A 26,055-nucleotide genomic window follows, 5' to 3' on the forward strand; every position below is an offset into this window, starting at 1 on the left:
TTAAGCATTATATATACATATATTCTTTTACTTTTCGAAAATTTTCGCTCCTGAAGGTTCTTTCATCTTGTAAATCTACTTATCTTCACACGTTTTTAGTTATTTTAATAACTTTTAAGGAAAAGAGTTGAAATAAAAAAACAAAAAATAGTTACACGCTTCAACTAGTTGCAAGTTTATCAATTGGTAAGAGAAATATTTTTCTCTTATTATTAAGTCTGGTCCGGTGCGGAACGTTTGCACTTTAATTTTTAGGGCATTTGCGCTTTTTAAAAAAGGACATCTGCGCTTTTTCATTAGGACATTTGTGCTTTATCAACATAACATAAAAAAAAACACAAAAAAACACAAAATATTCATATATTTATATACAGCTACAAGCATCAACCTTTCACCATCATACTTGTGTCAGATGAAAACGACAACGCTCCGGGAGGATGGATGGGAGTAAATTCCTTTTAATAAACATGACTCTTTCTAAAAGTGAACATGTACAGCGGGTGATTTAAAAATACAATTTTGGTCTTCATAAAATTGAATTAAGCTTAGATAAACTATGATGAAATTGAGAATGAAAATGGGGAATGTGTCAAAGAGACAACAAACCGACCAAAGAGCAAAACACAGCCGAAGGTCACCCATGGGTCTTCAACACAGCGAGAAAATCCTACACCCGCCGGGCTTTAGCGGACCCCTAAACAAAATGTGTACTAGTTCAATGAAAATGAACGTCACAACAAACTCCAAAACATATAAATGAACTAAAATTAAAAAAAAAAACCATACAAGACTAACAAAGGCTAGAGGCTCCTGACTTGGGACAGACGCACAAATGCGGCAAGGTTAAACATGTTTTGTGAGATCTCAACCCTCCTCTATACCTCTAGTACATTTCCTCGGACTATTCATGCAACAGACTGGATACAATAGGAATATAGTTTCAAATTCTAAATCCACTACTAAAATAATTAGAAAGCTAATTGAAAATTTTCGCTCAAAATTCAAATGTTCCATCTATAAAAGTTTCGTTTTCTCTATCGTTTACCAAGAAACTATATTTTTTTATAATACTAGACCATACCGCGACATCGCGGGTCCGTGACTGAAATAAAGAACCTACGCCTTATTTTTAGCCTAGATTTTTAGAATTCGTATTGTCATTTGGTAAAGTCACGCTGATTATAAGGTGCACAGTTATTCCTTGTATAATGACGATGATTATTACCCGTTTTTATAGCAAATCCTGAATCATTGACACCGTTTGGTTGTGCGCCTGAAAAAGGCGGAAAAAGGCGGAACGTACAGATAAGGTAACAGGGATCAGGTTATTTTGTGACATATACTATTGGATTCGACCCGGAACTTGTTAATTATTATGTGGAAAACAAAAAATGTGATGCTCTGATACAAATCTAATCCTCACCTTCAGAATCCTACTAATAGCAGACAAGAATTTTAGGCAAAATTCAAGAGATAAATAATGTTTAATGAATTACAGCCTTGTCCGCACCTATCCTTACCATCAAAATCTCAAGATATTTTGTTTACATAAAACTGAATTTTTTCCCCACTTTGATTGGATGCCGTCAAGTGAGGAGACCACAATTTTGACTTCTGATTGGACCCATATATGAAGGAAATCCCCAACCTGTGTATGCAACTACTTACTTATGTAGTATAATAGCCTAGAATTTACATTCATTTATTTTTTTCAGTCCACATGATGCAATTATATACCTCATTGTATATTGCTTAACTATAACAAAATTTCTGCGTGGGACACATGTTCTGGTACACCAAAACTGGTACATGCCACCAAAGTTAAATTCTGCGGGCAGTACGTCGACTGAGCATGCGCGAAAGCGTATAAGACACGAATCAATAACGGTCTCCGAATTTGGATATGTTCTCAAAAATTGGCGTTTTCTGTGGAAAAAAAGATTGTTTCAAAGACAAATTTAGGAAGTAAAAACACTATATTTATAGGTCATATCACAAATACTTCCGACTTTGTATGGTTTAGAGGAGTTGCGCCTCAATGAAATTGGTCTCTTCCATTAGTAGTATAGATGTCTGGTTTACCCGAATATTTTTTTCTGATTTTGTCGTTTGTTCGGAAGAACTTTCAAAGAATACGTGAACATCTTTCTATGACTTTGGTAAATTTCCTAAAGATTACAGGTAAACTATTATAGGTAAAAAAGCGCAAACGTCTTGTGTCCGTCTAGTCACGCACTGTCTTTCACGATCAAGATAATGCGTTGCCCTGTCTTTTACGATCAATTTTGATGAAAAATCAACAAAATTCACTGTTTTCAAAAACAAAATGAACGGTTTCAAGGGGAAAAAACTTTTTAATTTTACTGTACTATCTGACACACCAAAGATCCAGTTTCAAATATATCATTATATATTGGAATGTGACCATTTAATATAGGTACAAAACGTGTTTTGATCTTAATGAATCACATAGACTTGTGTTGCGCCTTTTGTGTTTTCTCATATAATACTGCATATTTTCTTTATCTTATTGCACAGTATTATTAAGAATCATTTTGACAGACACAATTTTTTTTCGGATTTGTTCCGCGTTTTGAAAGTACAGCAGATTTTTCATGATTTTGAAGTAAAATTACAAATAATTTGATTCACGATCCGATCGCAATGCTTGACCACCGTTAGATATTTTTCACGATCCTTTTTCTCAATATATATACCAAATGACAGTCGTGGTATAGGTGAAATAAGCAAATAAAGTTATTATTCATTCCCCAAATTAATCTCGGTGCAAGTATTTTAAGTCAATTTTATTAAAAAGACACACACACACAAACCTATATACACACAAATGTCATTATAAAGGTGCGGGGAAAATTTCCCTCGTATATGTTACTAACAGTGTCAAAATCAGAAAGTTGTTAAACCCTATTCAAATATTTATATTAGGAGTCTATTTCATAAACTTGAATATACATAATTATTGAAATTATTTTTAGTGTTACATGAATACTGCTGGTGAAGACAATATTGCACATTTTTCGTTTTTTTTTTTTTTTTTGTGAAATTTTGCATAAAAAATATCGTTAACAAAAAATTGATAAATTTGCATCTGAAAGACCATATAGAATTACCGTTTAAATAATTTTTGGCTTGGTTAAATACGATATTCCAATCTTTTAATAACAACGCAAAACTATCAATATTACTGTTTTGGTGCATCTTTAGGCATTTACAATTTGGTCACATTTTCGCAAAATACGCCAACAATTTGTTAAAATCTATTATGTGAATCTATAATATAGCGAATTATAGTATATATTTGAGGACATTTAGAAAATAGTCCTTGTGTGAAAATAATGAACTAACGGATAAACGAGCAACGGCATACATACCATTACGAATTATAGAGCGTAAAGAAAGTTACCACATACCTATACAAGATTAAAAACAAACTGAAGATGAACATATAGGAAAAGTGCGGACGCATATTAGCGCCGCGTGATTTATTTTTAACTTTTACCTTATTTCGAAAAAATTTGCATGATTTCGCAAAGTTTTGTGTTATTTGGCAAACTTCGCGAAATTTTACTCTTCGACACATAGTCATGGCATAATAATGAGTAAGAAATTACTACAAGGACATTTGAATGAACTGAAGGAAACCAACGAGTTATAAAAAGCTATCTTGTGGTTAATGTAGCAAAATTTATGACTGATATACAAGCTTCTGAAATAAGTGGAAGCATTTAAAATGCCTTGATCGAAGGTTTAATAACCGTTGATCAAGAAACTGTTCGATAAATTATGCTTATAAAAGAACCTTAAAGTGCTAGGGGAAACGCATATGAAGGAGATTGAAATTGAATGGTAGAATGAACTTTAATACTGGACCAAGTATTATAAGATAAGTGCTTTTCTTCTGCTATGTTTTGTTTTTACACCCGTCAAATACATAATATGGTATAACATAGTACGTCCGTCCGTTCGTCGACATTTAGTATCATCACTCAAATTTATGTGAACTTGTCACGAAACTGTTCGATAAGTAATGCTTATAAAAGAATCTTAAAGTGCTAAAAACGCATAAGAAGGAGATTGAAATTGAATGGTAGAATGAACTTTAATACTGGACCTTATATTATATGATAAGTGTTTTACTTCTGCTAGTTTTTTTTTACACCCGTCAATACATATTATGGTATAACATAGTACATCTGTCCGTTCGTCATTATTTAGTATCATCACAGAAATTTATGAGAACCGATCATAATGTAAATACTAATTAAATTTTAACACATTAGGATTGACGGAAGCGAACCCACTATCGATTTATAAATTTTTGGCTGTATTCATATTGCTCCAGAGTAACCGTACCCCAACCGGTAGATTAGTTTAAACAGTATTTATTAATGAAAAATTATAACAATGAAGTACTTACAATTTTACATAAAATTCAGATATGGGATTCGAAAACAAGTTTGTAAAAACTTTAATGAATCCGTCTCCTGAACAAAATACATCTATTTAACAAACAATGTGACTAGCCAACAGTATATTCAGTTTAAGGTAAGATATGATAAATTTTAATAAATATAAATATCCCCAAAACAAAAAAAAAACAAAAAAAAAACAAGGCAGTTAAATAGTCACTGGAATCACCACACATGTCTGATTATAGTCGATTACGGACAGTCCACTCGATTTGACATTAATATATATATAACTAATAAAAACAAGTCTAAATTGAAAACAACGTTCAAACCTATGATTGCGTTGGATAAAAACCGCAATTTTTATACGTGTGCATGCAAAACAAATTTCTTGGTAGAGGGGTCTAAATACAGCACAAACAACATTTTCCAAAAGACCAAATGAGTGAAAAAGTATATTTTAACAAAACGCATTTGACTAGGAGGTCGAACAACTGATGTTCTTAAACCCTGTTGACTGCCATTGGCGATTGTCAAATAAACGGATCACAAGAATAAAACATATACAAGGTCAACTTCCAAAACGTTTGTTTTATTTATATATTAAGAAATTTTATGAAATATATGCCTTTGTCCTCATCAGACTTTAAACTGTCCCCATATAAGATAATCTTAAGGTTAATACAAGAGACTGTCACGTTATTGATAGTATACCTTCGAATTTCATTATAATTTGGACATTTGAAGATTTGAAGATGTAATCAGACATTATTTACAGTAAAAACAACCATACCTTGTTAGGACCAAATTTCTTAAATAAACTTTATGTCGTAACCTCCTCAGAAGCTACCTTTATTCACAATAAAAACAACAACATCTGGTCAGAACTAAATTTTCTAAGTAAACTTTATGTCGGTACCTCCTTAGAACCAACCGTTATTTATAGTAAAAACAACAACATCTGGTCAGAACTAAATTTTCTAAGTAAACTAAGTGTCGGTACCTCCTCAGAACCTTTATAGTAAAAACAACAATACCTGGTCAGAACTAAATTTTCTAAGTAAACTGAGTGTCGGTACCTCCTCAGAACCAACCTTAATTTACAGTAAAAACAACAATACCTTGTCAGAACTAAATTTTCTAAGTAAACTGAGTGTCGGTACCTCCTCAGAACCAACCGTTATTTACAGTAAAACAACAATACCTTACCAGAACCAAATTTTCAAAGAAAACTGAATGTCGATACACCCTCAGAACCAACCGTTATTTACAGTAAAAACAACAATATCTGGTCAGAACTAAATTTTATAAGTACTTTATACTTTATGTTGGTATCTCCTTAGAACCAACCTTTATTTACAGTAAAACAACAATACTTGGCCAGAACTAAATTTTCTTGGTAAACTGAATGTCGGTACCTCCTCAGAACCAACCTTAATTTACAGTAAAAACAATAATCCTTTATTTACATTAAAAACAACAATACCTGGTCAAAACTAAGTTTTATAAGTAAACTTAATGTTGGAACTGCTTCAGAACCAATCTTTATTTACAGTAAAAACAACAATACCTTGTCAGATACAAATTTCTTAAGTTGATTAAGTTGAACTAATCGTTATTTACAGTAAAAACAAAAACAATACCTGGTCAGAACTAAATTTTCTAAATAAATTTTATGTTGGTACCTCCTCAGAACCAATCTTTATTTACAGTTAAAACAACCAAATCTTGTCAGAACTAAATTTTTAAGTAAACTAAATGTCGGTACCTCCTCAGAACCACCCTTTATGTATAGTAAAAACAACCATACCTTCTCAGAACTAAATTTCCTAAGTAAACTTTATGTCGGTACCTCCTCAGAACCAACCTTTATTTTCACGGAAAACAACAATACCTTGTCAATACCAAATTTTCTAGGTAAAGTTTATGTCGGTACCTCCTCAGAACCATCCTTAATTTACAGTAAAATCACTAATGCCTTGTCAGATCAAAATTTTAAATGTAACTTTTATGACTGTACATTCTCAGAACTTGCCGATATATAGAGTTGAAACAACATTACCTTGTCAGAACTAAATTTTCTAAGCAAATTTTATGTTGGTACCTACTCAGAACCAACCTTTATTTACAATAAAAACAACCATACCTTGTCAGAACTAAATTTCCTAAGTAAAATGACTGTCAGTACCTCCTCAGATCCAACCTTTATTTACAGTAAAAATAACAATACCTGGTCAGAACTTAATTTTGTCTAAGTAATTTAAATGTCGATACCTCCTCAGAACCAACCGTTATTTACAGTAAAAACAACAATACCTTGTCAGAACTAAATTTTCTAAGTAAACTTAATGTTGGAACCTCTTCAGAACCAATTTCATTTACAATAAAAACAACAATACCTTGTCAGAAATAAATTTTCTAAGTAAATTTTATGTTGGTACCTCCCCAGAACCAACCTTTATTTACAATAATAACAACCATGCCTTGTCAGAACTAAATTTTCTAAGTAAACTGAATGTCGGTACCTCCTCAGAACCAACCTTTATTTACAGTAAAAACTTCAATACCTTATCAGAACCAAATTTTCTCAGTTAAGTGAATGTCGGTACCTGCTCAGAACCAACCTTTTTTTCACAGTAAAACATTAATACCTTGTCAGAACCAAATTTTAAATGTAACTTTTATGGCTGTACATTCTCAGAACCAATCGTTATTTACAGTAAAACAACAATTTATACGTTGTCAGAACCAAATTTTTTATCTAAACTTTATGTCGGTACCTCCTGAGAACCAACCTTTATTTACAGTAAAAACAACCATACCTGGTTAGAACTAAATTTTCTGAGTAAACTGAATGTCGGTACCTCCTCAGAACCAACCGTTATTTACAGTAAAACAGCAATACCTTGTCAGAACCAAATTTTCTCGGTAAACTTTATGTCGGTACCTCCTCAGAACCAACCTTTATTTACAGTAAAAACAACCATACCTGGTTAGAACTAAATTTTCTGAGTAAACTGAATGTCGGTACCTCCTCAGAACCAACCGTTATTTAAAGTCAAACAACAATACCTTGTCAGAACCAAATTTTCTCGGTAAACTTTATGTCGGTACCTCCTCAGAACCAACCTTTATTTACAGTAAAAATAACAATACCTGGTCAGAACTAAATTTTCTAAGTAAACTTTATGTTGGTACCTCCTCAGAACCAACCTCATGTACAGTAAAAACAATAATACTTTGTCAGAACCAAATTGTTTAAGTAGTTTTTATGTCGGTACCTCCAGAAAACCATCCGTTATTTACAGTAAAAACAACAATACCTTTCAGAACTAAATTTTCTAAGTAAACTTTACGTTGGTACCTCCCCAGAACCAAACTTTATTTACAATGATAACAACCATGCCTTGTCAGATCTAAATTTTCTGAGTAAATTGAATGTCGGTACCTCCTCAGAACCAACCTTTATTTTCAGTAAAAACTTCAATACCTTATCAAAACCAAATTTTCTCAGTAAAGTGAATGTCGGTACCTCCTCAGAACTAACTTTTTTTTTACAGTAAAAACATTAATACCTTGTCAGAAGCAAATTTTAAATGTAACTTTTATAACTGTACATTCTCAGAACCAGCCGTTTTATACAGTTGAAACAACAATCCCTTCTCAGAACAAATTTTGTAAGTAAACTTCATCTCGGTACCTCCTCAGAACCAACCGTTATTTACAGTAAAACAACAATTAATACATCATATATTTTATGATGGTATGATACTAAACCCCTAACGGGAAGGATTGTGCCTGATATTCATATGATGAAGACATAATCTTTCAATCAGTTTAATTGAAGTCTGGAGCTGGCATGTCAGTTAACTGCAAGTAGTCTGTTGTTATTTATGTATTATTGTCATTTTGTTTATTTTCTTTGGTTACATCTTCTGACATCAGACTCGGACTTCTCTTGAACTGAATTTTAATGTGCGTATTGTTATGCGTTTACTTTTCTACATTGGCTAGAGGTATAGGGGGAGGGTTGAGATCTCATAAACATGTTTAACCCCGCCGCATTTTTGCGCCTGTCCCAAGTCAGGAGCCTCTCGCCTTTGTTAGTCTTGTATTATTTTTAATTTTAGTTTCTTGTGTACAATTTGGAGTTTAGTATGGCGTTCATTATCACTGAACTAGTATATATATTTGTTTAGGGGCCAGCTGAAGGACGCCTCCGGGTGCGGGAATTTCTCGCTGCATTGAAGACCTGTTGGTGGCCTTCTGCTGTTGTCTGTTCTGTGGTCGGGTTGTTGTCTCTTTGACACATTCCCCATTTCCATTCTCAATTTTATTGTCAGAACCAAATGTTATATCTAAACTTTATGTCGGTACCTCCTGAGAACCAACCTTTATTTACAGTAAAAACAACCATACCTGGTTAGAATTAAATTTTCTGAGTAAACTGAATGTCGGTACCTCCTCAGAACCAACCGTTATTTATAGTAAAACAACAATACCTTGTCAGAACCAAATTTTCTCGGTAAACTTTTTGTCGGTACCTCCTCAGAACCAACCTTTATTTACAGTAAAAACAACCATACCTGGTTTGAACTAAATTTTCTGAGTAAACTGAATGTCGGTTCCTCCTCAGAACCAACCGTTATTTACAGTCAAACAACAATACCTTGTCAGAACCAAATTTTCTCGGTAAACTTTATGTCGGTACCTCCTCAGAACCAACCTTTTTACAGTAAAATTAACAATACCTGGTAAGAACTAAATTTTCTAAGTAAACTTTATGTTGGTACCTCCTCAGAACCAACCTCATTTACAGTAAAAACAACAATACCTTTCAGAACTAAATTTTCTAAGTAAATTTTACGTTGGTACCTCCCCAGAACCAAACTTTATTTACAATGATAACAACCATGCCTTGTCAGATCTAAATTTTCTGAGTAAATTGAATGTCGGTACCTCCTCAGAACCAACCTTTATTTACAGTAAAAACTTCAATACCTTATCAAAACCAAATTTTCTCAGTAAAGTGAATGTCGGTACCTCCTCAGAACTAACTTTTTTTTTACAGTAAAAACATTAATACCTTGTCAGAACCAAATTTTAAATGTAACTTTTATAACTGTACATTCTCAGAACCAGCCGTTTTATACAGTTGAAACAACAATCCCTTCTCAGAACAAATTTTCTAAGTAAACTTCATCTCGGTACCTCCTCAGAACCAACCGTTATTTACAGTAAAACAACAATTAATACATTGTCAGAACCAAATTCTATATCTAAATTTATGTCGGTACCTCCTAAGAACCAACCTTAATTAACAGTAAAAACAACCATACCTTGTTAGAACTAAATTTTCTGAGTAAATTGAATGTCGGTACATCCACAGAACCAGTCGTTATTTACAGTAAAACAACAATACCTTGTCAGAACCAAATTTTCTCGGTAAACTTTATGTCGGTACCTCCTCAGAACCAACCTTTATTTACAGTAAAAATAACAATACCCGGTCAGAACTAAATTTTTTCTAAGTAATTTAAATGTCGGTACCTCCTCAGAACCAACTGTTATTTACAGTAAAAACAACAATACCTTGTTAGAACCAAATTTTCTCGGTAAACTTTATGTTGGTACCTCCTCAGAACCAACCTTAATTTACAGTAAAAACAATAATACCTTATCAGAACCAAATTGTTTAAGTAGTTTTTATGTCGGTACCTCCAGAGAAACATCCGTTATTTACAGTAAAAACAACAATACCTTTCAGAACTAAATTTTCTAAGTAAATTTTATGTTGGTACCTCCCCAGAACCAACCTTTATTTACAATAATAACAACCATGCCTTGTCAGAACTAAATTTTCTAAGTAAATTTTATGTTGGTACCTCCCAAAAACCAACCTTTATTTACAATAATAACAACCATGCCTTGTCAGAACTAAATTTTCTAAGTAAACTGATTGTCGGTACTTCCTCAGAACCAACCTTTATTTACAGTAAAAACTTCAATACCTTATTAGAACCAAATTTTCTCAGTAAAGTGAATGTCGGTACCTACTCAGAACTAACCTTTTTTTTTTACAGTAAAAATATTAATACCTTGTCAGAACCAAACTTTAAATGTAAATTTTATGGCTGTACATTCTCAAAACCAATCGTTATTTACAGTAAAACAACAATTAATACGTTGTCAGAACCAAATTTGTTATCTAAACTTTATGTTGGTACCTCCTGAGAACCAACCTATATTTACAGTAAAAACAACCATACCTGGTTAGAACTAAATTTTCTGAGTAAACTGAATGTCGGTACCTCCTCAGAACCAACCGTTATTTACAGTCAAACAACAATACCTTGTCAGAACCAAATTTTATCGGTAAACTTTATGTCGGTACCTCCTCAGAACCAACTGTTATTTACAGTAAAAACAACAATACCTTGTTAGAACTAAATTTTCTAAGTAAACTTTATGTTGGTACCTCCTCAGAACCAACCTCATTTACAGTAAAAACAATAATACATTGTCAGAACCAAATTGTTTAAGTAGTTTTTATGTCGGTACCTCCAGAGAACCATCCGTTATTTACAGTAAAAGACCTTTCAGAACTAAATTTTCTAAGTAAATTTTATGTTGGTACCTCCCCAGAACCAACCTTTATTTACAATAATAACAACCATGCCTTGTCAGATCTAAATTTTCTAAGTAAACTGAATGTCGGTACCTCCTCAGAACCAACCTTTATTTACAGTAAAAACTTCAATACCTTATCAGAACCAAATTTTCTCAGTAAAGTGAATGTCGGTATCTCCTCAGAACCATTTTTTTTTTTACAGTAAAAACATTAATACCTTGTCAGAACCAAATTTTAAATGTAACTTTTGTAACTGTACATTCTCAGAACCAGCCGTTATATACAGTTGAAACAACAATCCCTTCTTAGAACAAATTTTCAAAGTAAACTGAATGTCGGTACCTCCTCAGAATCAACCGTTATTTACAGTAAAAAAAACAATACCTTACCAGATCCAAATTTCTACAGTAAACTGAATCTCAGTACCTCCTCAGAACCAACAGTTTTTTACAGTAAAAACAACAATACCTGGTCAGAACTAAATTTTCTCATTTAACTTTATGTCGACACCTCTTCAGAACCAACCGTTTTTTTTACAGTAAAAACAACAATACCTGGTCAGAACTAAATTTTTTATGTAAACTTTATGTTGGTACCTCATCAGAACCAACCTTTATTAACACTAAAATAAAAAAATACCCTGTCAGAATCAAATTTTGTATGAAAAATTGTGTCATGCATTTTTTTTTAGTTGTAATCTCTGTCCTGCCTTTTTATTTTTCACTCTATTCGATCCTGATTTTTTTTATTAGTTTATCCTGACATTTTTTACATAAATTGACACCCTGTCTTTTTTTTTTGTGAAGTTGCTCATCCTTTTTTAATCAAAACTCTTGTCCTGCCTTTTTTCTTCAAATTTCATCCTAGCCCCCCCCCCCCCCCCCCCCCCCCATGAAAATCAAATGGTAGCTCCCTAATAATATAAGTCAAATCCAATCTGGATTATCATAAATTGTTACCTCCTTATAATCAACCATTTTTTTACTTATTTTTGAAGTGAAAATTCAGCGGTTGCGATGCTCTTTATTGTCAGTAATCACATACTCATTTTTCAAGTCATGTAATGAGTTAATGAAAAAATATTTTAATTGTTAAATATACTGGTCTTTGATTGCCTTAAAATCCATTTCCTAAAATTGATCAAAAATGGATAGACGCACAAATTTATCGAGAAGCAACTGTTTTCCCTTATAACAGCTGTATAATGTGACATAAATATTTTAATTTGTTTATCTTACAGACTCCATATTCCATATTTAAGAAAACAAGTGTATTAGAAGAAAAATTGTACGTGTAAATTCGGACAAAAATATTTAGAAAGAAAATAAACCAAAGATTAAGAATTAAACCAATTGTATAATATTCATAATTAAGTTTTTGTAGGATACACTATCTAGCACATAAAATCAAATTAAAATATGTCTCTTGGGACCAATGCATCATGAAGTGTATATAACAGATGTTTCTTATATATAACTGACAAAGATAATAAAATATAAAGTTATCTAATTAAGGACGCATCTCAAAACATTAAATTTTACGTACTGAACCCACAACACCGGCTAACATGCAATTAATGAAGTCTTTAAGTTCTATATTTTATCATTAAATCAGAGACATATATACAAACTAAAAGTGTGTATAATCTAAGACTACTGTGTTATAGTAGTCTCAGATATAATATATGTCTCTGATTAGATCAATATATATGTCGTGATTATTGGTGTACATTCAGGTCACAATTGTTTGTCGGTAATTAGCTAACAAGTGCTGCGCATGACTTTTGAATGGTTCTGGAGACGTATTCCGGTGCTGCATTTGTACGGTTCTGTGCCTGTGCCGGCTGCCGTATATTGATGGTTTTATCCCCATCTTGTCTAAAGTATCATGACTAATGGTCATATTATAGAGCCTTTCAATCAATACATAAACAGTTCATGTTGGTTTTGTAATTTCTACCTACATATAATGTACCATTGACAGACAATTTCTGTCACCTCAAAATTGAACCAATGATGTTTTAATCGATATTAAATTTAATTAAATATCTTTAGTAATTTTATAACTGCATTTGATCTGTTTAAATTTACAGGTCCTACTAAACAGGACAAAAGTGTGAATGCTAGGAAAATACAATCAACGATTGACATCTACACTCTATTGTTTACAGTCACTAATCCAGTGTGTTTATTACAAACATTTGTCACATTAAATTTATAATATAAACCTTATACCTTCCATCTGTTATGGAGTAATTGATTATTTTGAGAAATGAAATAACAAATGCGTTTAGTACTTATACTAATTTGTCACATAAACAAGTATTAGTCTTAATTTTTGGGGCGGCAGCTGGTCTTTTTCTTTGAAATCTAAATGAAGAAAAGAATAGATATTGTATTTAATGAGAAAAGAAAAGAGAAATTATATAGTCTGGGTTATCAAAAAGGTTGAACACATGTAATTGTAGAGTAATTGTTAACTGTGGAATCTAGGTTATACAAAAGTGTAAGCACATGCAATTTATAATTTGTATATATGACTTAGAACCCAGGAAATAGTCAAGTATGGAATTTAGGTTATGCAAAAGATTGAACACACGAGTTTAATGCATAATTCATGTACATGACAAAGAAAAAATGCTATTGCTAAATGTTGATTCAAGGTTATCCCAAAGTTATGCATGATTTTAATGTAGACAAGTCGATGAAGTTTTTCTGAGAATCTTGAGATACAATGATAGGGTATAAAAAGTAAAGAATAGAGAATAATGGTGGAGGGTGCTAAAAAAAAGGGGGAATAATGGACAGAAATTTCAGAATTTAAGACCCTCCTGTCCAGTCCCTCATAAACAAGTACATGTCATAATTATGAGTAGTGTTAGAAGTGTTTTATTATTTTGACTTTGTAGGAGGAAGAAGTAAAAGAAGAAAAAATGGAGATGGATTCCAAAACTAATTCTTCTGAGGCCATGGGAGAGAAAATAGAATGTATAGAAATTATAGATGATGTAGAAGAGTCCAAAACTGTGGAAGAAAAAGATAAGAAAGAAGAAGTCCAGACCTCTAAAGTTGAAAATGTGAAAGATACAGGAAGTGAAGAGAAAAAAGAAGAAGAAAAAATGGAGGTTGAGGAAAAAGCAAAAGAATCAGTAGAACCAGCCAAGGCTGAGGAGGCAAAACAGGACAAGGAACCAGACTCAGTACCTGTTGTAGAAATGCAACCGAAAGTGGTAGCTGAAAAGAAGCCAGAACAGGAACAAGTAAAGGAAACTCCTCAGGTTTCTTCCTCTGAAGAGGTGAAAAAGGTAGAGGAATCTGAGAAAAAAGTTGAAGAGTCACCACCAGCACTTGATAAAGGTAAGTGGTTTTGTTCTTGTATGATATTGATTGGTTAAGTACAACACACTTTCTCTCACGTAGAAAGACCCCTCTCCTCAATAGTTAAGGCAATAAACAGTTTTAGTTAAGGGCCTCTGTTCTGTCATGGTCCATGGTCCGTTAACCTAACCAGACCAAGGAAAGCTAAATGGGAAGAATTTCTCTCCAGTGATTGGATCTTAGTCCATGATGTGATGATCAGTTGTTTCAGTGATCGGAAAAATGCGGAGGTGAAAAGTGTTTCTTTCCGAAAAAGAGATGAAGTTATTTTGGTGATGGACCCAAAATGAGGAGCTCGTTTAACTATATTGAGAAGAAATAAACAAGTTTTTTTACAATTGAAGAGTTAGGATTGTAATGTTTATCATATTACTTAGGATTGCAGAAGCATTTTGTAATGAATATAAATACTGGACTAATTGGACCATTCAGAGACTAAGGACATCTACATCTGTATTGGAAGGACCTCTTTGTTGAATACAAATTCAAATTAATTGGACCATTCAGAGGCTAAGGATATCTACTTCTTATCGGACAGACCTCATTGTTGAATACAAATTCATATTAATTGGACCATTCAGAGACTTAAGGAAATCTACTTCTGTATCGAACGGACCTCTTTTTGACGATGTCTGTCTATTGTGTCAAGCAATATTTGATTAACAATGGCGAATGAAGAAAAACCATCCATTTGAACTGAACATTTGAATCAAAGGACATCTATGATAAATCATCGGAGGAATACAAAATTACTCAGTACATTTGGAGTTCAAGATTTAGTATTTTGGTGACCAAAATAATTATTTTCGTCCTATTGGAATAAAAAAACAATCCTTACCTTATTGTCATGGAGAATGATATTCAAAATGAAGTGAAGAAGCCTTTATGGTAATGGTGAAAGAGATGAAAATCAACATTCTTAAACTAGACTGACCATCAGAAAGAAACAGTGTTAGAAAATTATCTTTCATTATGTTTGAGTTATTATTAAAAGCTTGCTGATAGAATGGAGATGTGGATTTTTTTTATAGACCAATGAAAAGTATGATGGTGGAAAGTTCTAATAGAAATCAACCAGAGAAAAGAATTTGAAGTTCAAGAAGTGGCAGTAGTTGGAATATTTTGAAGGAATGATTACTTACTTGTGTTATTAAAACCAATTTTTTTCTCTCGCCAATATTAGTAGTAGTATCGAAGTTTTGTGTATTTGATGAGTTGGATTTTCCAGTATGACCAGCAGTCGGGAGATACATGTATGTAGACATTATTAACAATGATGGCATTGTGGTAATTAAGGATTCTGTAGAGAATGAACGTATAATGACATGATGGAAATCATGGATATGGCTATGTAAAGCCTATCTCAGGTAAAAGTAGACCATGGCAGACAGAGGCTTCTTTTTCATTTAATCCTTTAGTATTCTTGATTTAGAGGTTAAGAAAACGGAAATAAATGTCCCTGGTCCATAAAAACATAAAATACAATTAATAACGTGTAACAATTAAACTAAAAGGAAGAAAACCATGTTGTCAAGTTGTGTTTAGATTTGCCAATCAAGTTATATTTTGAATTCTTTAGCACCAGATCAGTCTGCTGAAAAATCAGCAGAGCCCACCCAAACAGTGGTTGCCCAAAGTTCAGAGGAGGCTGCTCAGAAAGACAATGCCCAAACAGCAAAGGACGTTGCTAAAACTTCAGGAGGGACCGTCCAAACGTTGGAAAAGGCTGAGAAACCTGACCCAAAGAAGGAAATGCCAGCTCCAAAAAAGCCTGTTGCTAAAGATGTTCAAAAAACTGAATCCAAGCCGTCTAGTGTCGGAAAAAAGACAGCAGTAAAACTAGATAGCCAGGAAATTGATAGTGAATCGTTGGTGGTTCATGTTGATGATACACAGAATGATCTGGACGCTGACCTGATTTCTACTACGCAAGAAAGTAAAACTGGCGCTGATGGACAGAAACCAGTGGAAAGCAAAGATGAACCCAAACAGGAATCTGTGGCAAAAGTGGATGAGGCCACCACTTCTAAAGAGGAAACGAAGAAAGAAACTGTGTCAGAGGTTAAGGAGACTCCAGAGAAACCTACCGAACTAAAAACTGACAAGAAACCTGAGGATAAAAAGGACGAGAAGGATCCAAAATCAACTGCTAAGAGGTCGGTTTGGTTTGTATAAATCTACTCCCTTATAGGTCAAGAGAGTTACTTTCCTTTACCTTGGAACAAAGAATAGTCTCCCTTGTATTTTGTTGGAACAGTAAGCCTCTTCATTGCATCCATAATGATTAGAGAACTGGTTCCATTAAAAGGTTTTGTTCGGTTGGACAATTATATATCCATTAGTTGCTTTTTTTTTTAGAAAATGGAAAATATTTCAAGTTATTAGTTTCGATTGATATATATAAGTTTCTTGCTGAATCATTGCAACAAATATATTGGCAGACCACATTTAAAATATAAACAGATAAAAAAGACAAGGAAGAGAGCAAAGCAGTTCTATTAGTATCAAACCAACTTGATACAGTTTATTGCACTAACAGTTTGTCAATTATATTAAAGGTTGCACCCATAATTAAAAAAATCTTTGATCAAACATGTGAAAAGACGTAGTTTGTTTTATGTGGTATAATATATTTTGTAGTTTTGATCTATTTTCATATTCTTGATATCATTAATGACATGAAAAAAGAAAATAGAATATTTAATAACTTATAGCATTATATAAACGGTTCACTGATTTAATGTCCCTTTTCAAATGGAAATCGACAACAGCAATTTGGGACACACCCATTTATTGTGTAGATGAAATGAATATGGATATTGATGATCATTTAAATAAAAATTTGTTGTGTAATTTGTGCTCTCACTGTTCTGATATATTTTATTGTAAAAATATGAATTAAAACATGCTTAAGGTGTTTGTGATGCTATATAGAATAGAAAAAAGGTCGTGAAAAACTGTGCTTTACCTTGAGGAAATGAGGATTTAACTCCCTGTGTTGTTTTTGTTGACAATTTTGTGACTGAAATATATTCTGATAGACAATGACTGTGAGTCAGTTTAAGTTCCACAGCTACCGCTGGTGTTTAGTGCATGGACTTTTCCGTAAAAAATATGAACAATACAATAGTGTATTTAGTGTTAAGAAAAAACGCTGTCGATCCAAACGCAAGCGTTATAGACCTTTTCGCTTGGTTGATGAAAATGGTGAGGAAGTGGTCTTCAGAGCAGTGCGCGACTTAGAAGGTGCTTAATTTTTCACTGTTAAAACATTCTGACTTATTTTTTTTCTCGTAACTTTTTTTTAATGTAAATGTTTGTTTCATAATGTGTTTTACTATTTTCAGTAGTTCCGGTAAAGAAACAAAAAAGGATGAGAAAGGTAATCTTATGAAGGTGCATGTGTTTGTCACACTTATGAAAAATGAACACCACACTTTTAAATTTGAAAAGCGTGATGTGTTCGGAAGTTTAGAAAACTTTTAAACTTTTTTAAAATTGTGATATATATAATTATATAATATACATGTTTTATTATTTATATATAAAGTATGTATCTGATTGTTTTGCTTAAAAAAATGAATGCAAAGAACAGTTTACCAAAAACTTATGATATCCTTAAAAATAAAAACGTAGACATTTTTTTTAAAAATATTTATACATTGTGTGGAGTGTATCAAATGTATGGGATTTTGTTTTATAACAGTTGGTTTATATTTTACCGAAACATCTCAGAACAAAAGAGCAGAAACCTGAGAAATCTTATTGGCTATGTAAAATTTCTTTTTTGTTCAATTGAAATTAAAATGCATTAATTCTTTTGTGGTTGTCTCATTGACATATACATGTATATATTATGCCTTCTTTCATTCATGTTTAAATAGTGTGTAAATATTGTAAAAAAAAAATTCAATGCAAATAACCATTTGGCTTCAGTTTTGGACTAGATTTTTGGACAGAAAAAAAATAGATCAATAAGGGTGGTACAACCATTTAGAGAAACTTCTTGTACATTATTTTATGATCAGTGGCAAAACATAGCAGATATTGGTTGGTTTGGTTTTTTTTTTTTTTTGGGGGGGGGGGGGGGGGGGGGCGGTGGGAGGGGCTATTAATTTATTATTTTAATACAAAAGCAATAAAAAATAATATAATTGAAATTAAACTGAATTGTTGCCTTTTTTGTTGTAAAGTTTTTGTGAAAATAGCTAGAGGTTACTATCAACATAACTTTTGTCTTATCCTTACATGTATGCGTTTAAGCTTGTTAATTAATTTCAATTACAAAATGATAGATACCTGGCCACTTCTCCAATAAAATAAATTAAAATAAAAAATTATTTAAAAAATTTAATAAAAATAAGGTTGATTCCAGATTCTACATGTTCTATATTATATATTGTAGGCATTTACTTGTGACCCTTATCATTAACAAATTTGTTATTAAATATTTTATGAATATTTCCATCCCTGCAGAAATGTAAATATAACCTGAAAATTTTTATGAAACAGTCCTAAACATGCTAAAACCAAACTGGAATGTAAATTAATAAACAAGACTGTTTATTGACCTCAAACACCCCCCCTTTCCCCCTAAAAAAAACAAAAATTTATAAATATTTAAAGGAACAAAACCTGCACTATTTCAAATATTCTTTGTGTCATACACTTTCATGACTTTTGTAAGCTTATAGTAAAATTCAGTGTAATAAAATAAACCTTGATTTTATAATGAAATTTTTGAGATGGAAAATAGATTTAAATTGAATATTTGTGGGTATCAAGAGATTGTCATTTCCCTCCCGTGTAATTGACGTCCTCACTGGACTGGATAATGTACAATTCATATCTCAAGTGATTTGTGACCTATCTTGACTCCCATCAAATTTACATAAAGATCAAAAGAGATATAGGCAAAAATCATATATGACCTCTTTGTTATTAAATCAAATTCAGTCGATATTTGTGCAAACAAATGAGCTCTTAAATCTGGTTTTATTCATATATTTGAAGTGACTTTGATAAAAATAAGTTATTCTCCAATTCTAATGCAATTTTTATTTTTTTAATATGAAATTTTACAGCTGTTTTTAACAAGTTGTCAGGAATACACAGTGGGGGATGTAAATTGGACTTTTATATGAAAAAACTTTTAAAAGTTTACTAAAATTTAAATGTACTATCAAGCTTCTCAATAACTCATTAGAATGCCTAAATTGACCTCTCAAAAGAGTAGACCCTTTGAAATGAGGTTTCATTCAAATTGTTATAAAGTTGTACTGTATATATATTTAAGCCCTTTTTTTCAGGGTAATACTAATGTGCAATTTATTCAATTTGCCAGCAGGTTTTCTATTGTTCCTCTGCAAATTTCTGTTGTTGCTTGTTGTTTGTCTATGTTAGTGTGTCTGTTATTTTTGATGGAGGTGTCAGGTGTTGATTGTTAATGTGGTCTGTTGTACTGTCCAGAATTTTTATGCCCTTGCCGTAGCGGAGGGAGCATTAAGTTTTACCCTTGTCCATCAGTACGTATGTACGTACGTAGGTACATCCCAAAGTTGGTTTCCGTTCTCTAACTTTAGTTTGCCTCCACCAAATGTTATGAAACTCATACAAAATGCTTATTACAACAAAACACAGATCAATTTTGAATTTTGGTGGCGTCACTTTAACCGTTCTTGAGTTATGCCCCTTTACAAATGGAAAAATTGCTGAATTTTTCGTTTCCGTTCTCTTACTTTAGTTTGCCTCAACCAAATGTTATGAAACTTTTACACAATGCTTATTACCAGAAAACACAGGTCAAGTTTGAATTTTGGTGGCGTGGCTTTAACCGTTCTAGAGTTATGCCCCTTTAAAAATGGAAAAATTGCTGAATTTTTCGTTTCTGTTCTCTAACTTAAGTTTGCCTCAACCAAATGTTATGAAACTTATACACAATACTTATTACCACAAAACTCAGAGCAAGTACAAATTTGGGTAGCGTCACTTTTCCCGTTCTTCAGTTATGTCCCTTTATAACTTTATATGATATGCAAGGGGGGCATCATCTGTGTTCCATGGACACATTCCCCTTTTATTGAGATTCCTTTTATCCTTGTATGTATTATTTGTTTGTGAAGTCTAATTGTTTTGACCTATGTTTTATCATAGGGAAATTTTTGTAGCTGAAATTATTGAAAAATAGGTTATACAAGTTAAAATTTGAAGTCTTTTGGGTTAAAGGATTATCAAATTTCAAAATTACTTTCTTTTGTGTAATAATGGACGTCCAAGGGATAACTATTTTATACATTAATCATTTTATTTGAAAATCACCATGACTGATAAATATAACCTTACCATGACCCTTGAATAAAGGATGTTCATTGATGTTGAATGTATATATACATTTTTAAAAATCTGCCATGGAATAACAAAATTGTTGATTTTGTTCTGTCATAATGGAAAGTATTGAAGCATTGACTCTTTGTTGTCAGAAGAAAACACACCAGGATATGTTAGACACACATATTGTATATGCTAGACTCGTCATTTGTTCTTGATTCAAAACAGTTGAAAGGTCAAATCAATTCGGAAGTTGATAAGCATGTAAACAAAGAATTCCATTTTAGTTGTGTCCTAATCTTGATGAGGCAATCTTTGCCTGTGGGTAGAAAACTATAGTATATTGGATGATTTAGTTTTATGAACAACAAATTAACAAAAAATGACAAATTCATGATATTGAATGTCAGTACAGGTGTACTGACTACTTACTTATTTGAAAGAGTTAAGGAATTAAAATTTGCAGAACACTGCTTATTAATGAATATAAAGTGTCATGCCCATTGATAAAAAAACAGATGAGCAATTCAATAGACTGCATGCTATAGTTGAAATAAATTAACACTCAAATGCATAGAATATAATTAAGGAGTTTGTAATGTTCAATATTCAAATACTAAAACTTATTTCATTTACATTTGTCTAAAAAAAAATTATTAGCTTTTAATTTACTCCCTTTTTCTGAATTTGGTTTTTAATAATGTAGTACAAATAATGTTTTAAGTGCATTAGTAAAAAGAAGCCTATTATTAATTTCACCAAAATAAAATCAACATGACTCTTATGAAATACTGAACAAAATTAACTCTTTATGGCAAAGTTATGCTTGGTAGGGAGATTTTATCTCTTCTGAATTTAAAAACACATTTCCATATCATAAACCGTTTGAAATTTATTGAAATAACCGTTTGAAATTTTATGGAAATAAAAACTAATACATCAAATAATTTTATTGTGTTTTATTATTATTCATATATATTTTATTAGTACTAAATCATGCTGCCTTTCGATAAAAATATTTGCAGAACATGAAATTGTGTAAAGACTGGTAGTACTTTTTTTTTTAATATTTCAACAAAAGGACAAATTTTTTACAAAATAGTTTTCTATATTTATAAGAGGAGAAGTTTTAAAGGACTTATAAAAAATTATATACCAAATACATTTATACTTAAAAATGTTCACTTTAGATAGTTGGAAACAGCATGTTCGACACGAATAGAATGAAAATATATGAAAAAAAACCAAATTTATCTAATTAAGTATTTTTAACAATTCTTCTCTGCAAGGACCTAAAATCAAAAGCTTAATTAAGTTTACGTACATCCACAACTTTTTCGCCAAAAGTTTCTTTTTTGTGTCAACAAACTTACTTGTTTGTTATTTAATAGAAAAAAACTTTTTTTGATGTTAAAGTTATGCAAAGTATTTGAGTATTTTTAATTTAGCTTTTGAGATAAAGTTTGTGGAGAAAATTTGGTTTCGAAGTTATGTTTATATAACTTTTTTCACACTTTTGGTTAATAGAATTTATGTCTAGCTTAATATCAGTGTGTTAGCAATTATGTGTATTGAAGATATTCTGCTATTTACTTAACAATTTTTAGGACATCTGGAAAGCAAAAAAAAGGCATTTCAGAATGAGTTTACTCTGATTTCTATTATAAAAAAACGGGGAAAATTTGTATTATATGATACTTAACGATTCTTAACTAATGATGATTTTGCTAGACATCTATTCTTTAATACTTTAATTTCAGAAATTTTTGCTTGCTTTTTTTAATGCAGTTTTGAACAATTGAGAGAAATATGATATTAATTGTTGTGATTTCAGGAAATGGTCCATACAATAAATGCTATCAAAATTTTAAATGCAAGTTTCTATTTTTGCAAAACCTATCCCATCATAATTTTAGCAATGATAAAAAACATCTGAAAATTTTCTGAATTTAGAGTGTAATAATATGAAAGGTATTAAATTGTTAAAATATGTTTTTCAAAAAATATTCTCTACAAATATATCGTACTAGGTTAAGAGACTAATCTTCCATGTATTTAACCCCGCCGCATTTTTACGCCTGTCCCAAGTCAGGAGCCTCTGGCCTTTGTTAGTCTTGTATCATTTTTAATTTTAGTTTCCTGTGTATAATTTGGAGTTTAGTATGACGTCCATTATCACTGAACTAGTATACATATTTGTTTAGGGGCCAGCTGAAGGACGCCTCCGGGTGCGGGAGTTTCTCGCTGCATTGAAGACCCATTGGTGGCCTTTGGCTGTTGTCTGCTCTATGGTCGGGTTGTTGTCTCTTTGACACATTCCCCATTTCCATTCTCAATTTTATCTTGGTGCAAAATAATATGAATGAACCAGTGTCATGATTAAATTAGACAACAAGTGTTTAATAGGCGGTAGAATTCTATTTTGTACCTACATGTATGGTACTGTGGATTCGTTTATTTTTGTGGATACAAATTTTTGTGGATTCAGAAAAAATAGTATTTTTGGGGATATTTAATTTCGTGGTTTTACAAAAGTCTGCATAAAAATGAATCGAAAATTTGTATTTCATTGAACATTCAAATTCCTGGTTTACCTGCACCCACGATATCCATGATAATTGGTATCCCACGAATAAAAATGAATCCACGGTAATTGTTTGAATTACAGTTGTAAATGTGCTTCAAAAGTTTTTTAATTGATTTTTAATTTTATATTTTAGCTGCCTCCACTGGTCGTAACTTATGGGTAAGTGGACTGGCATCGTCCACAAGAGCCACAGACCTAAAGTCCATTTTCAGTAAATATGGAAAGGTAAGAGTCTTATGATCACGCTCAGACAGGTACTATCAGAATGGACTGTCCATATTTACCATGTTAACCAGTGGAACCTAGGCCTGTAGCTATTGGCATTTGAAATAATCAGTTTCAGAAGAGAAAGTTTTGGATGACTGTAAACTCCTCATCAATGCAAATCCTCATCAATGGACATCAATGTAAAGTGAATTATTGTCATTTGTTGCATGTATTCATGTATATCTTTAAGGGCTGTTCAATTAAAACATACATGGCACTTTAAAAAGGGGGTATAAAATTTTTCTTCATTTTCACTCTTCAAAAACACCCACCCAAAGTTTAGATTTTGAAGTGGCACAAGAAAAAAATATGAGTTTAATCTGAATTTATCATGATAATTTGAATGTTTAAGCAACAATCAATTTATTTTAAATATGTGTTTTTAAGAAATTACATAGGCTTTTAAGTTCTACGGTATTGATGGAATGTCAGCCATTTATGTTGATTCAGCTGATTTCATTAAATTACTGGACTCTCAGTATAGATGTCCACAAGTTTCAATCTTTGTTTACTTTACACTAAATGACATTTATTTATTGATTTTTTATTACGAGTGACTTCTTTTAACCTTTTATTCAAATATATTCAATAAAGTTTATTTTTCAATTTTCTAACGTCAGTATTTTTAGATGAGTGATTTTGTCAGCAGGAGTCAATTCAATTTTAACAATAGATATAATGGAAGCTACTTGTCCAATCTATTGAGTTGGAAATTTAATTTTTATGTGATTATTTATCAAGATGTATGCGTTAAAGGCCTGATTGAGTTTATATTAATGCAAAAACATTCTGTACTATGGGAAACATGTGGTGGTATTTTGTAATGTAGGTCATTTACGTTAGAGAAATAGAATTGTACCTTTTGATTTCTTAAACCTGAAAGGATTGATACTGATCACTGAGGACAAAATTTTTTAAATCAGCTGATATGACAGCTTTTTGTACAGAATTTTGGTATAAGTTTGTATTTCTTGGAACACTAAATATTGTGATTTACCTAAATCCTAGAAATCCATGAATAATAATGAAATCACTGTAAAATGTAAGATGTCCAAACTTACATGTAACCAGGAGAAACAAGTTTTTAACCTCTTCAGAGGTTTCATTGCCTGTATAAAAAGAGGTGGCAAACTTTAAAAATAAAATAGAGGGGTGCAGCTCCACTCTTTCCATATAGTACTACTGGACACATTTTTCTTTTCTGAAGGAAAATTGATTTAGTTTACTCAATAATTTTAATTTTGTCATATTAAAACATGATTAAGTTTTCCCTTTCAGACAAGACAATGGGAACTTGCCCATCTGTCCTTAAATCCTTCCTAAAAAAACACTAATGTATTTTAGAGCTCTGTCTGTCTTCTGGTTTCGATTAGTTCACATCCAAATATGCATTACATATTTGTACCAGACATGTATTAAAACAAGATTTAATTAAAATTGAGAATGGAAATGGGGAATGTGTCAAAGAGACAACAACCCGACCATAGAACAGACAACAGCAGAAGGTCACCAACAGGTCTTCAATGCAGCGAGAAATTCCCGCACCTGGAGGCGTCCTTCAGCTGGCCCCTAAACAAATATATATACTAGTTCAGTGATAATGCACGCCATACTAAACTCCAAATTGTACACAAGAAACTAAAATTAAAAATAATACAAGACTAACAAAGGCTAGAGGCTCCTGACTTGGGACAGGCGCAAAAATGCGGCGGGGTTAAACATGTTTATGAGATCTCAACCCTCCCCCTATACCTCTAGCCAATGTAGAAAAGTAAACGCATAACAATACGCACATTAAAAGTCAGTTCAAGAGAAGTCCGAGTCTGATGTCAGAAGATGTTACCAAAGAAAATAAACAAAATGACAATAATACATAAATAACAACAGACTACTAGCAGTTAACTGACATGCCAGCTCCAGACTTCAATTAAACTGATTGAAAGATTATGTCTTCATTAGTCAACTTTGTCACAAAAAAATCCAAAGCAGTAGCAATTAGTTTTCTACCTCCTGAAAAATAAAAATCTATAAAGATTGTAATCTTTTTTATGCCTTCACTATTTTCTGTATATAACAGTTTGAAAATAGTATTTTATGACTTTATTGTTGTTTGGTATGCAGAATTAAAATGAATTATGCATATTAGATTAAACAGTTGTTTATGACTGACTAGTTTTATACTTTTATTAGATCTTTTGAAGTGTACATGTAGATTGCATATTATTTCTCTCTCTTTTTTAAAGAATTTATTTCTATTACATAATCAATTATAAATGAATATTTTAATTTTTTGAACCTTCAAAGTGAGAGATGTCTAGATTTGTTTTATTAGAGAGGGATTTTACTATAGAATCCAATTTATTTTTGTTTTTTTATAATATTTCATCTGACTACTTGCATTTATATTATTTAGAATGTTTTAATCCCATCATTAAA

At 31.8% G+C, this 26,055-nt stretch overlaps 1 protein-coding gene across 7 annotated transcripts in view; it reads left to right on the forward strand.

Annotated features, from left to right (window-relative positions):
* Window positions 1–26,055, forward strand: part of LOC127709235 (scaffold attachment factor B1-like) — a 93,314-nt gene that overhangs the window by 44,017 nt on the left and 23,242 nt on the right. For all 7 annotated transcript variants that reach the window (XM_052214640.1, XM_052214637.1, XM_052214638.1 and 4 more), the window contains 4 exons: window positions 13,970–14,417; window positions 16,018–16,594; window positions 17,786–17,820; window positions 23,486–23,577. In XM_052214640.1, the coding sequence (XP_052070600.1) occupies window positions 13,970–14,417; window positions 16,018–16,594; window positions 17,786–17,820; window positions 23,486–23,577 (1,152 nt within the window). The remainder of the gene's footprint in view (window positions 1–13,969; window positions 14,418–16,017; window positions 16,595–17,785; window positions 17,821–23,485; window positions 23,578–26,055) is intronic.

Source organism: Mytilus californianus, unplaced genomic scaffold, assembly GCF_021869535.1.
Source record: "Mytilus californianus isolate M0D057914Y unplaced genomic scaffold, xbMytCali1.0.p SCAF_7, whole genome shotgun sequence".
Lineage (NCBI taxonomy): Eukaryota > Metazoa > Mollusca > Bivalvia > Mytilida > Mytilidae > Mytilus > Mytilus californianus.